Source organism: Chiloscyllium punctatum, chromosome 15 (genome assembly GCF_047496795.1).
Source record: "Chiloscyllium punctatum isolate Juve2018m chromosome 15, sChiPun1.3, whole genome shotgun sequence".
Taxonomy (NCBI): domain Eukaryota; kingdom Metazoa; phylum Chordata; class Chondrichthyes; order Orectolobiformes; family Hemiscylliidae; genus Chiloscyllium; species Chiloscyllium punctatum.
The window spans coordinates 82,797,802-82,812,342 of NC_092753.1; the positions used below are offsets into that span (position 1 = coordinate 82,797,802).

The 14,541-nt window shown below is 41.8% G+C and overlaps 1 protein-coding gene across 9 annotated transcripts in view; it reads left to right on the top strand.

Annotated features, from left to right (window-relative positions):
- Window positions 1–14,541, top strand: part of erg (ETS transcription factor ERG) — a 261,529-nt gene that overhangs the window by 236,114 nt on the left and 10,874 nt on the right. For 8 of the 9 annotated variants that reach the window (XM_072585663.1, XM_072585665.1, XM_072585664.1 and 5 more), the window contains 3 exons: window positions 7,627–7,707; window positions 10,120–10,191; window positions 12,743–12,805. In XM_072585663.1, the coding sequence (XP_072441764.1) occupies window positions 7,627–7,707; window positions 10,120–10,191; window positions 12,743–12,805 (216 nt within the window). The remainder of the gene's footprint in view (window positions 1–7,626; window positions 7,708–10,119; window positions 10,192–12,742; window positions 12,806–14,541) is intronic. The other variant, XM_072585667.1, reaches the window with a different exon arrangement.

Sequence of the window (14,541 nt, forward strand, 5' to 3'; positions counted from 1 at the left end):
GCTGATTTTCTTGTGAAGCAATAGTAAATTGTCAGTTAAAAGGATTATTGCTTCTTAATGGCCTTGTTAACAGCCCAACACCTCTCATTAATATTCAGCTTCCGATTTTACTGACCACACCAAACAAGTTAAATGTTGAGAAAAAGTGACAGGTACTGGGAGAATTCAAGACTCCTTTTGAGCGAAAGGACCTCCATGTTAGACATCAAACACCAACATCTCAGGGTGCGCTCCTTGATCACCCAGTGACACACATCTCCACAGACATTGACATCTGATATACACCAGCCTCAAAGAACCTTCATGGTATATCTCCACTGTACTTACAAGGTTGACCGATAGCTGTATTTTTGGCTCAAAGGGCTGAACGGCCTTTTCCTGTACCTATGTTTCTATGATTCTATCCCAGGCTACACTGGCAACTATCATTTTAATCCTGTAGCAAGGACACTGTTCACTCTTGGACATGCACCAAACTCTGGGACTGGACCCGACTACATCTCCAGGCTCTTTGCTCGCTGTTATAGGACTCACTCACTTTGACTCCGCCAGGGTACTCACAGTAATGCAGCCTTGCATTGCAATGCTTTGCCATATTGTGCTTTACCACCTTGGCCAGAAACACTAGACTCATCTTACTTTTGTCTTGCTTTGCTGTCTAGTATAGACACAAGTGCAGGAAGCTCCCCTTGATTATATGCGGGCCTCAGTGAAGTCAAGGGAGATGGCAGGCGATCCCTGCACAGTAAGCCAAAGGCAGCCTCTGATACCTTTCTGGGGGCTTGGACACAGTCAGCTAGCCACTCGGAGTGGTCATGGTCAAGTTGGTCCCCACATGAGAGGTGAGGAGTCAAATGTCAGGCAACCCACCATCCATCTTGAATTATTCAGCTGTGTCGTGAGCTCTTTTCTTCCTGGAATGAGAGAGACAGACAGAGCGGACGGTGCACAGAATATACAGAGTTCAAGTTGTCAGGATGGGCAAGAGTGAGTGAGGGAAGATGTTGAAGGCAAAAGTGAGAGTGAAAGAGCATGCGCTTTGCTGGGAGGTAGGTACAGTACCAGAAAGAGAGTGAGTGTGAGGTAGCAGAGAGAAGTTGGGACCCCTCTATTGGCAGAATGGAAAAAGACTTCCTTCCTACAAATCTGGCATTCCTCCAGGCAGTTGAGACTGCTTTAATCTCGGGAGCAACCTTGATTCAGCTTGACACAGCCTAGTCATAGAGATGTACAGCACAGAAGCAGACCCTTTGACCAGATATCCCAAACCAATCGAGTCCCACCTGCCAGCACCCAGCCCATATCCCTCCAACTCTTCCTATTCATTTACCCATCCAGATGCCTCTTAAATGTTGCAATTGAACGAGCCTCCACCACTTTCTCTGGTAGCCCATTCCAAACATGTACCACCCTCTGTGTGAAAAAGCTGCCCCTTAGGTCTCTTTTATATCTTTCTCCTCTCACCCTAAACCTATGTCCTCTAGTTCTAGACTCCCCCACCTCAGGGAAAAGACCTTGTCTATTTACCCTATCCACACCCCTCATGATTTTATAAACCTCTATTAAGTCACCCCTCAACCTCCGACGCTCCAGGGAAAACAGCCCCAGCCTGTTCAGCCTCTCCCTATAGCTCAAATCCTCCAACTCTGGCCACATCCTTGTAAAGCTTTCCTGAACCCTTTCAAGTTTCACAACATCAACAAGACCAGAATTGCACGCAATATTCCAAAAGTGGCCTAACCAATGTTCTGTACAGCTGCAACATGACCTCCCAAATCCTGTACTCATTACTCTGACCAATAAAGGAAAGAATACCAAACGCTTTCTTCACTATCCTATCTACCTGTGACTCCATTTTCAAGGAACTATGAACCTGCACTCCAAGGTCTCTTTGTTCAGCAACACTCCCTAGAACAGTACCATTAAGTGTATAAGTATTACTAAGATTTGCTTTCCCAAAATGCAGCACCTCACATTTATCTCAATTAAACTCTATTTGCCTCTCCTCAGCCCATTGGCTCATCTGATCAAGATCTGTTGTGTCCACTACACCTCCAATTTTGGTGTCATCTGCAAACTTACGATCTATACCTCTTAAGCTCACATCCAAATCATTCATATAAATGACGAAAAGTAGTGGACCCAGCACCGATCCTTGTGGCTCTCCACTGGACACGGGTCTCCAGTCTGAAAAACAACCCTCCACCACCACCCTCTGTCTTCTACCTTTGAGCCAGTTCTGTATCCAAATGGCTAGTTCTCCTTGTATTCCATGAGATCTAACTTGCTCACCAGTCTCCCATGGGGAACCTTGTCGAACGCCTTACTGAAGTCTATATAGATCACCTCTACCACTCTGCCCTCATCAATCCTCTTTGTTACTTCTTCTTCAAAAAAATCAAGTTTGTGAGACATGATTTCCCACACACAAAGCCATGTTGACTATCCCTAATCAGTCTTTGTCTTTCCAAATACATGTTGGATTCGCTCCAACAACTTGCCCACCACTGATGTCAGGCTCACTGGTCTATTGTTCCCTGGCTTGTCCTCACCACCCTTCTTAAACAGTGGCACCATGTTTAGCCAACATCCAGTCTTCTGGCACCTCACCTGTGACTATCAATGATCCACATATCTCAGCAAGAGGCCTAGCAATCACTTCCCTGGTTTCCCACAGAGTTGTAGGGTACACCTGATCAGGTCCTGTGGATTTATCCACTTTTAAGTGTTTCAAGACATCTAGCACTTCCCCCTATGTAATATGGACAATTTTCAAGATGTCACCATCTATTTCCCTACAGTCTATATCTTCCATGTCCTTCTCCACAGTAAATACTGATGCAAAATACTTATTTAGTATCTCCCCCATCTCCTACACCTCCACACAAAGGCCACCTTGCTGATTTTTGAGGGGCCCTATTCTTTCCCTCGTTACTCTTTTGTCCTTAAAGTATTTGTAAAAACCCTTTGGATTCTCCTTAACTCTATTTGCCAATCTTGTGTCCGCTTTTTGCCCTCCTGATTTCCCTCTTAAGTATACTCCTATTGCGTTTATACTCTTCTAAGGATTCATTCGATCTATCTGGTCTATACCTGACATATGCTTCCTTCTTTTTCTTAACCAAACCCTCAATATCTCTAGTCATCCAGTATTCCCTATATCTACCAGCTTTTCCTTTCACCCTAATAGGAATATACTTTCTCTGGACTCTTGTTATCTCATTTCTGAAGGCCTCCCATTTTCCAGCCGTCCCTTTACCTGCAAACATCTGCCCCCAATCAGCTTTTGAAAGTTCTTGCCTAATACCGTCAAAATTGGCCTTTCTCCAATTTAGAACTTCAACTTTCAGATCTGGTCTAACCTTTTCCATCATTATTTTAAAACTAATATAATTATGGTCGCTGGCCCCAAAGTGCTCCCCCACTGACACCTCGGTCACCTGCCCTGCCTTATTTCCCAAGAGTCGGTCTAGTTTTGCACCTTCTCTAGTAGGTACATCCACGTACTGAATCAGAAAATTTTCTTGTACACACTTTACAAATTCCTCTTCATCTAAGCCTCTAACACTATGGCAGTCCCAGTCTATCTTTGGAAAGTTAAAATCCCCTACCACAACCACCCAATTATTCTTACAGATACTTGAGATCTCCTCACAAATTTGTTTCTCAATTTCCCTCTGACTATTGGGGGGTCTATAATATAATCCCAATAAGGTGATCATCCATTTCTTATTTCTCAGTTCCACCCAATAACTTCCCTGGATGTATTTCTGGAAATATCCTCCCTCAGTACAGCCTAACGCTAAACCTTGTCAAAAATGCCACTCCCCCTCCCCTCTTGCTGCCCTTTCTGTCCTTCCTGTAGCATTTGAATCCTGGAACATTAAGCTGCCAGTCCTGTCCATCCCTGAGCCATGTTTCTGTAATTGCTATGATATTCCAGTCCCATGTTCCTCACCATGCTCTGAGTTCATCTGCCTTCCCTGTTAGGCCTCTTGCATTGAAATAAATGCAGTTTAATTTATCAGTCATACCTTGTTCTCTGTTTTGTCCCTGCCCGCGCTGACTGTTTGACTTGCTTCTGTTCTCAGCTGTACCCATCTCAGATCGATCTCTTTCCTCAGTGTCTCCCTGGATCCCACCCCCCCCACCCACCTTACCAGTTTAAGTCCTCTCCAGCAGCTGCAGCAAATTTCCCTGTCAGTATATTAGTCCCCTTCCAATTTAGATGCAATGTATCCTTCTTGTCCAGGACACTTCTAATCCAAAAGAGATTCCAATGACACAAAAATGTGAATCTTTCTCCCATACACCAGCTCCTCAGCAATGCATTCATCTGCTCTATCCTCCTTTCCTACTCTCACTAACTCGTAGCACCGGAGTAATACAGACATTGCTACTCTCGAGGACCTCTTTTATTTTAATTCTTGCCTAACTCTGTGTAATCTTTCTTCTGAATCTCAACTTTTTCCCATCCTATGTCATTGGTTCCAGTGTGTACAATGACCTTCTGCTGGCCCCTCTCCCCCTTGAGAACATTCTACACCCTCTCTGAGACATCCTTGATCCTGGTGTATAAAGACTATATCTTTATTTGGTTATCCATCTATCTTTGAGAGTTACAAAGGTTTATTGTAACTCTCAACTTTTGCACAACAACACGTTCCACCTTTTCCTTCAGGATGCCGTCATTGTCGATAAACCAACACCTGATGGAGAAGAACCCAGTGGTTTGATATTTTCTAATTATGCTCTTCAGTTTAGAGATGTTACTATAAATCTCTGGAGCAGGTGCAATCTGAACCCAGACCTCCTGATTCAGAGATAGGGATATTACCACTGCCTGAACCCGGAAGCCTTTATTTTGTAAAGCCACCACTAAACATTTTATTGTTTTATATTTCTGACTGGGTGGTGGAATATCAAATGGTTTATTTGGCAACCATAACTTGTGGAAGGAATTTGTAAAGTAACTTATGTTTTATTTTACTGAAACTTGTTTTAAGTCATGTTAACGCAGCTAGTTTATCTAAATAATGAGGAAGGTTGTTTGTAGGTGGGCTGGCATTGGGCTGTTTGGACAAAGTGCAATTCGACTGGAAACAGGTTGCTGATTTGTTTGTGGAGTTGACAATAACTCTTTGATTGGCTGCTGCATAGCTGTACAGCTTGTGGGTGCACACAATATTGGCAGAAGCCTTCAGACTGCTGAAAAATGTAGATGTTGAGTCTTTCTCTGTTGTAAGCTACTTGAAGCTTTCAAATAAGCCAATTTATTTTTGGTCACTAGTTGCTGTGCCGTCTGAAGCCCTTGTCCAGTAACTGAGATATCTTGTTGTTGATGTATCAATCATATGCTTTCTGCAAAGGTGTAAAAAGAACTTGTGGAAAGAAAATAATTGAAGAAAACAAAGTTCTGGCCTGGCAAGCAAAAACAAAAACTCAGTGAACCTTGAGGACTGGGGCCATTGAACTGCATCCCCAGTGTACTTTTATCTCCAACCATAACAGCAATATTTTTCTGAATGTGTTTGTCTATGTGAGACAGACTAGGGGGGTGATGGATATGGTTTGGAAGGGTGTTGAGGTTTAACAAGTAGAGTTATATATCAACAATTCATTGTATACTTTTGTTGAGAATCTTGTTTTTGTAATAAATAGCTCTTATTAAATACAGAAATCTGGTCTGTGTTTTCTGTTAACTTGGGTCTAACAGGCAGGTATTTTAGGGACCTTGTGTACTTTGATAAAGTTTTAAATTTTGTGATGACTGGGATTAGTGGAGCTTGATTTCCAGCATACTACCCTCTCAGTTGTGACTTGTGTTGTAGCCTCCTCTACTGGTCATATGGTTATACAGCACAGAAACAGACCCTTCGGTCCGACTCATCAATGCTGACCAGATAGCTTAAATCCCTTTAAACTCCTCCAATTCATGTGCCCATCCAGATGTCTTTTAAATGTTGTAATTATGCCAGCTTCTTAGCTTAAAAATGTGTTGCTGGAAAAGCGCAGCAGGTCAGGCAGCATTTTTTTACCGGGGGGGCGCAGTGAGAGAGGGACTCACCTGCTCTGCTTTTCCAGCATGCTGCCTGACCTGCTGCACTTTTCCAGCAACACATTTTTAAGCTCTGATCTCCAGCATCTGAAGTCCTCACTTTCTCCTAGTTGATTATGCCAGCTTCCACCACTTCCTCAGCCAGCTCATTCCATACACACTCACCTTCTGTGTGATAAAGTTTCTCCCTTAGGTCCCTTTTAAATCTGCGCCCTCTCACCCTAAACCTATGCCCTTCAGTTTTGGACTCCCCTACCTTGGGGAAAAGACCTTGACTATTTACCCTATCTATGCCACTCATGATTTTATAAACTTGTCTTGTAGGATAAGGAAGTCCTGCGTCTGCGGTACCCCATCCAGCAGGAGCTTCAGATTCCTGCCTGTACAGTGGGGTACCAACTTCCCCCTGTCTCCTATGTCTAAGGCAAATGTCAGGACCTGTGCAGAGTTGCTCCGCACTGATGGTACTTATCTGGCTAAAGATGGTGTGGGTGCATAAGATGTTGGTTAATTCTGGGATATCACGGCAGTGTCCAGGTTGTTCCAGGAAAGGCACATGATAAAATATGGCAGGAATTGGATGTGAAGGATGACATAGGGATGGGGTAGGTAGCCAATGAGGTGAGTTTGGTGAGATCGGGTGAGAAAACCTAATAGGTCTCATGGAGAACATTCCTCCAAAAACCGCAACACACTCGCACTTGGCCAAAGAAAGCGTCAGATTCAGCGACAAACCTTAGTGCCACCTAATCATTTCCTCTGGTTTATATTTGGCACTTGTTTGATTATTCTCAGTCCTAGTGGTTTCTACTGGAAAGACCTGGGCCCTTTAGTTAGGCTGCATTGTTTAAAAAGAGGTGAATTACTTTTACATCCTCACCAAAGGCTAATCAGCAATACTAAGCCATGCAGGTGGTATGGCCGTGTAGAGCTAGGGCTTTGCAAAAGGCATCGCTGATTCAGCAGTGACAATAAATTAGACATTGATGTTGCATAGAAACTTAAAAAGAGAAATTTGCATTTCCATAGCACCCTCTGTGATCTCAGGATATCCTGAAGCACCTTACAACCAATTTGAAGTGGTGTAATTCAGGAAATTCAGCAGCCAATTTGCACACAAGCTCCCACAAATAGCAATGTGACAATGGCAAGACAATTTGCTTTTGTGATCTTGAGTGAGTGATAAGTATTGACCAGAAATACTGACCTTACTCCAATCCACAATGGCACCATAGGAAGATTTTCTACCTACAGAGATGATTGACAGAGCATTGGTTTAAATTCTCATCTTAATGACGGCACCTCTTACAGTGCAGCACTCCCTCAGTACTGCACTGAAATGTTACCTTTGATTTTTCTGTTCTCAAGTCATAGAAAGGGACTTGAACTTGTAACTTTCTGTCACAGAGGTGTGATTGACAGCATTGGTATCACAGGGTGACTGTTGAGCCAATTCTTCCATAGAGCAGACCTTTCTTTTTTAATCGTTGGCACAAGCATCTTCCTTTGTAACTGTCACTTTTGAATGTTTTGGTGACTGTTGAATCAAATCATTTCCTATTTTGCAGCACCACTTCCTCATTTGACTTCAGATGATGTCGATAAAGCCTTGCAAAACTCACCACGTCTGATGCACGCCAGAAACACAGGTAATATATTAAAGCTGAGCTGTCATGTTCAGATCTTTAGCCTGCCAGCTGTCAGCCCACCACCATTTCCCTCACTCCCCCACACCATGGGGTTCACAGTAACTTAAAATAATAAAATATATTCATTGATAAAACAATAGTCAGCACTGCCCAAATGTAAGAGATACTAAAGGCATAACCAAATCCCTTCCAGTTCATTGCCACAAAAATGTTGCAACGATGCATGAGATGTTAGGACATGCATTTGACCTTGAAAGTTCCCTGCAGTTCTCTAACTTTGGATTCTTACTGTGAAAGTCAAGGGAACAGAGTAGAAGGAGGAGGGGGTGTGTGGTACAGGGTTGTTGGTGGATGGTAAAGGTGGAGTGTGGTGCGTTGCTACTGAGAGTAGAGGTGGTCAAGTTGCTTTTGTGCACCACCAATTAGCTGTTCACAAATAGACTTGGCAATGACTGTGGGATGGGACTTTTGCAATTCCTTTTTCACATGTGCCCACAGGAGGGATTTGGCAAAAGAGTTTGAGTGCATTTAAGTAATTGTGATTATGTGACATTTCTAGTATCAGTGCTGTGGATAAGATACACATTCCAGCATCTGCCATCACGTGCAAATTGTTCTCTCCATTTGTGTCACTCTGAAATTTGAATCTGGTGTGCAGAACGCTGCAATGAAATAATCCATTTGAAGATGTCTGCAGAATTTCACTGCTTCCAAGTGCCAACAGTGGTGGCCAAAATAGCTCCTTGTGACCTAATGAGTTTTTCGGGCAGCTCACAAAGAGAGGTGACTAGTTCTGGATCTTCATTGAGATTCTTTCGTATATAATCTTGTTGATACTTTCATGGAAGTTAAGGATTGCCCCTCCACAAAACCCCACTCCTTTCACTCCTGACACCAGTGAAAAGGTAGATTTTCTACTAATCTTATGTTATAGTAGAAACTTAGCACTACTTTGTACAATTCCTGTGTGGCAATATTCAGAGCATCATTAACAAAACATAGAAATTGGGAAAAATTGAACAGAAATAAATGTGTGGAATAGTGATCACAGAAATGTCAACCACCAAAAGTAACAAGTCAAGGACGTTAAGATTGCAACCAAAATATTAGGTTAAATTCGGTAATAATAGAATACAAAAGGTAGTATTACTTTTATAAAGAATCTTGATTAAACTAAGTTTGGAGTACTGTGTGCAGTTCTAGTCTCTATGCGACACAAAAGGCAAAACATAACTAGAATTGAGATGATATAATGATTAGGAAGAATTGAGCTCTTTTGTGCAAACAAGATTAAAAGAAACCCTTATAACAATTGTTAAAGGATAAAGAACACCAGGGAAATAAAGGTGCTAAAGATCAATGACTAATCTATGATTGATTAGTTTAAGAGGAAGAATTTGCAGTCAAACGGAATGGCTGAACAGGTAAATATAGGGGGAGATTTGATCCACGCTTGAGGGAGAATGGAATGGGGTGTGAGGAGGTGGGAGGATGCAATTAGGAGAAGGTTTGTTTAGACACCAGCATGATCTGTTCATATGCTTTAGAATCAATGTAACCTGTTGAAAATTGCTATTCTGCTTTTAGATAATATGTTAACAATAGATCTTCACCTCTTTCTTTTGAACAAAATGATCAATTCCAGTTTAAGTTCCCTTTCTCAGTTTTTCCATCAGTCATCCCTATATACTGTATGCTCCTTGCTCTTTGATATTGTTTCTTTGGCAACGTTCAAGTTGCTAACAGCAAACTGCAGAAATTGCCTGTCGTGGCTTGTACGTTTATGTTGAAAGGAAAATACAACTTAAGCTGTACCAGAAACTGATCTGGACACCTTTAAAACTTCTTTTTTATTCTCTCCTCTACCCTGTCAAATATTACCTCCAGGTTCCTAACCTTGTTCTTCTGAATGCAATGATGCAGCCTCAGATCCCCGGCCCAATGACTATTCTTCAGGCATCAACACATCAAAGGAGCTCTGGGCTGTTTCTCAGAGAGAGTCATCTCCAGCTGAACCTGGTCCTGTTCTCACTGCAACCAAGAATTGCTTTGGTTGCTCCACTCAGTGACATGGTAGAGCGGTCAAGAAAATATCGACTGATTGGTATCTGTGGAGAAATCATAATCACATTCAAACTAATCTTCAGTGCTGGACCACTGTCCCTCCCAATGACCTTTCCAACTACTCCATTATAATCATTGCTAAATCGCAATCTGGAATCTTGCAAAGTCTTCCATTCCTTGGGGAATGCTCTAAAGCCAATCTTAGAGTGATTTCAGAGGTCACCTTCAATTAAGGATCAAACCTGAGGATGATTGATTTGAAGGAAGCTGGAGTGTAAGGCATTCATATCCATTTGCTCTCTTTTGGAACTCAATTTCATGGCTGCTATTTCTTGTTTTTTTTTGCAGGAGGTGCAACTTTCATCTTTCCAAATGCAACAGTTTATCCCGAACCATCTCAGAGACTCACAGTTAGACCAGGTAGGAACTTATATGTTAAACATAACTGACAACAGGCTACACATGTGCTTTAGGTGAATTTGAATGGAAGATTCGATAACAGATGTATGTTAGATGTTTTGCTTCCTTTACTTAACTTTTGGCAATCAAGCTTACCACTTTTGCATGTAAACTTCAGAGTATGTTTCCTAAATCTCCCTACCTCTCTACTATTCTTTCAGCCTTTAAAGCCCTCATTAAAACGTGCCATTTAGATCAAGCTTTTTGTCAGGTAATCTAATAATTATGTGGTTTTTGTTATCAATATTTGATATCTATCCTGTAAAACATTAAAGGTATAATATAAATGTAAGTTTTGTAGTTAAGTGAAAAAAATAAATCATTTTTTTTAGTTCTTGCTCTCCCCACAGTGCAGCAGCTGAATCTTCCTGAAGTGTGTGTCAGTTTGGGCCTGTCCAGTTACGAGGCAGTGACTACAGTATAATTGGATTGAAGGGTCAATTGAAAGCATTTTTGAAAGGAAAAGGAATGAGGCTTCTTGTAGGTCGGGCTGATGTTTTTGCATTTTTCCATGGGTTGTGGGAGTTGCTGGAAAGGCCAATAATTTTTGTCCATCCTTAACTGTCCTTAAGAAGATAACAATGAGCCGAAATTTGAACCACTACAATCCACTTGGTGTCTGTAGTGGTTTGACTGTACTGACTTGCAAGGCTACTGCAGGAAGTGGTTAATAGATAACTATATTGCTGAGAGTCTGGAGTCACTTGTAAGCCAGACTTTGTAAGAACATAGATTCCCTTCCCTAAAGGGGATTGGTGAACAAGCAAGCCTTTCCTGACAATTAGTGTCATCACAAAGTCTGGCTTTGAATTTCAAATTTATTAATTTTAAGATTTCAAATCCTTTCAGCTGCTAAGGTGGGATTTGAACCAATGCCCTCACACCATTAGCTTGGGCCTTTGGAATACTAGACAAGTAACATGACTAACACCCAACTATTTCCTCCTATCAGCTAAAAAGAACGAATGCTTTTAAAGACCAATGATCCGGTCCTGTAATTAAAATTTCACATGTTCTCAAAGACTTTCCCTTAGTTCTTCCTTTATAAAACACCTGTTTGCAGTAAAGTGAAACATCCTTTTATATTAGATGAACAGTTCCCCATTGAGTAAAGTTATGTACTGTGATCAAGTACTGAGTCATTATAGATCAGAGGGTCTCTATTTGATCTTTGTTTATGTTAAGTTCTCTGATTAAGTTAAGCAGTGGGTGAGGATCCTGTCATTGGCTTCAGCAATTCTAGATTCATCAGGGCAGTGGGCAAGAGGTGAACATTCTCCACTGACCCTTGAAGTTAAATAGACATGAAGTCATTGACATGTAAAGCAATGTTGGACTTTGTTGAATAAAGTAATGATTCTGAAGATGATATTAAGCCAGTCATAGACTCCCTGCAGTGTGGAAGCAGGCCACTCAGCCCATCAAGTCTATACCAACCCTCTCAAGAACATCCCACCCAGACCCAACTCCATCCCTATAACCCTGCATTTCCCATGGCTAATCGATCTTGCCTGCACATCCTTGGGCACCATGGGAAATGTAGCATGGCCAATCCATCTAACCTGCACAACTTTGAAATGTGGGAGAAAACCAGAGCACCCAGAGGAAACTGACACAGACACAGAGAGAGTGTGCAAACTCCACACAGACAGATGCCCGAGGGTGGAATCAAACTGTGAGGTGGTAGTCCGAACCACTGTGCTGCTCCTTTCTCTAAGTGGAGACATTAAATTCTGTTCAATCTTCCAAAAGGAACAGATATGTCAATATCAGCTCCTTAAAGTCGTGATGACTAACCAAATGTAGTTCTACTTATTGCAATCATTGCAATAAACCTTCTTGTTATCCAGGAACAGTGTCACTTCTGTAAATACTCTGTGATGGTGTATCCTCTCCCCCCGCTTATCACTGGATAAGCTAAAACCAAAACGGAGACAAAGCAGGATCAGTGGCAGCAGACTATCTAAAAAAAACCCTTTCCAGCACCACAAATTGGCAAAGATGGTAAATAACCACAAGGAATCAGAAGTAGTCATCTAGGAGTACGCCACATACTTGCTGGTCACTCTCTCTCTCTCTGGGTAGATAGTGTACACTTAATGCGAGAGGTGCATTTGTGGAATGGCCACTTGGGAGAAGGACTGAGAGAGGCCACAGTCTGGGGAAGGGGAGAAAACAGAAGAAGAAAAAAAAACTGAGTAAAAGACTTCTAGGAATTTACTAAATGGGGTGGCATTGGGTTAAAAAAACAAATGTTACAACAAATTCCTTAGCTGGAAACAGTTAAAGTATAATAGTTTTTTTTCTCTCTCGGGTGGGATTGGAGTCTGATTGCAACACCAGCCGCCCACATTTTAATTCCATAAAAGAATAACCCAGATGTGTTTTCTTAATACCAGATGTCTCGGACTATCACCAACCAGTACTCAGCAGTGGTCTGGTGGTCTGCAGGAGAGTCTGTCAGATTTCTCAGATTGATGAATATTTCATTTATTCTGCTTTCTATTTTTAGATTTGGCTTACGATGCAGCCAGACGGTCAGGGTGGGCAAGTCATCCTGGAGTTCCGCCAAAGGGTAACAAGTTTATGTTACTGTAAAGTTGATCAAAGGAGACCTTTGTTCTCGTAGAGATTGAATGGGGTTGTAGTGGGTCAAACATTTTGAAAAGTCTGCGCTCAGAAGGTACCAAAGGTTAATGCTGGGAAATGGAACTCTGTCCCATTGCCAGTGCATTTCAAATCAAGATATACACAGAGAATAAAATCTCCCTTATCAATGCACCTTAACCACAGAATCAGGAAAACACCACTCTTCCTGTACAAATGTGAATTTTATCCCTTCCTAGTAATTTACTTCCATTCACTGATTCACTGAGAGGTCCAGCATATATCAGTCATGACTAATTGCCCTTGAGAAGGTGGTGGTAAATTGCCTTCTCAACATGTTGCAGTTCTCGTTGTGGAAGTTACTCCCACACTGCTGTTAGGAACATATGAATACAGAAGCAGGAGCGAGCCACTTCATCTCTTGAATGCTCTACCATTCAATGAGATCTATGTCCTAGCTCCATATACTGATGTTTGCCCCATATTCTTTAATGCACTTGGCTCAGAAAAATATACTAATCTCAGTTGTAACATTCATATCAATTACTGCTTGTAACGAGACATAAGCATTTATCACCTTTTGGTTCAGGATATGTTTCCTAATTTCACTTGTGACAGATTTTACAACTTTTTTTTGACGATGTTTTTCAGTTGGGTCGATTGTTCCAGGATTTTAACCCAGCAGGTTATTTCCAGGACTCCTCTGGATACTTACCCTCCAGAGCTTCCCAGCTCATAGACCCCTATCACGTACAGTCTGCTTCTCCCTCCTTCCCAAAATTCACAAACAGCACAGTCCTAGAGGACAAATAATTTCATAGTAATTTCATAGTAATAGAAGCAGGAGTAGGCCATTTGGCCTGTTGAGCTCAATCTGCAATTTGAGAGGGAGAGGGTACAATCAGAAGTGACAATATTTCTGTTGAATAAAGGGAACTATGGTGCTATGAGGGAGGAGCTGGCCAAAGTTCAATGGTGCAATACCTTAGCAGGGATGACAGTGGAGGAACAATGGTGGATATTTCTGTGTATAATGCAGAAGATGCAGAATCAGTTCATTCCAAAAGGAAGAAAGATCCTAGGAGGAGGCATGGGATGCAGTGGCTGACGAGGGAAGTTAAGAAAAATATAAAGTTAAAAGAGAAAAAGTATAACATAGCAAAGATAAGTGGGAAAACAGAGGACTGGGAAGCTTTTAAAGAACAACAGAGGATTACTAAGAAGGAAATACCCAGAGAGAAAATAAGGTACGAAGGTAAACTGGCCAAAAATATAAAGGAGGATAGTAAAAGCTTTTTTAGGTATGTGAAAGGCAAAAAAATGGTTAAGACTAAAATTGGGCCCTTGAAGACAGAAACAGGGGAATATATTATGGGGAACAAAGAAACGGCAGAAGAATTGAACTGTTACTTCAGATCTGTGTTCACTGGGGAAGACACAAGCAACCTCCCTGAGGTAATAGTGGCTGAAGGACCTGAACTGAAGGGAATTTATATTTGCCAGGAATTGGTGTTGGAGAGACTGTTAGGTCTGAAGGTTGATAAGTCCCTGGGGCCTGATGGTCGACATCCCAGGGTACTGAAGGAGGTGACTCGAGAAATCGTGGATGCGTTGGTGATTATTTTCCAGAGTTCGATAGATTCGGGATCAGTTCCTGCGGATTGGAGGGTGGCTAATGTTGTACCACTTTTTAAGAAAGGAGCG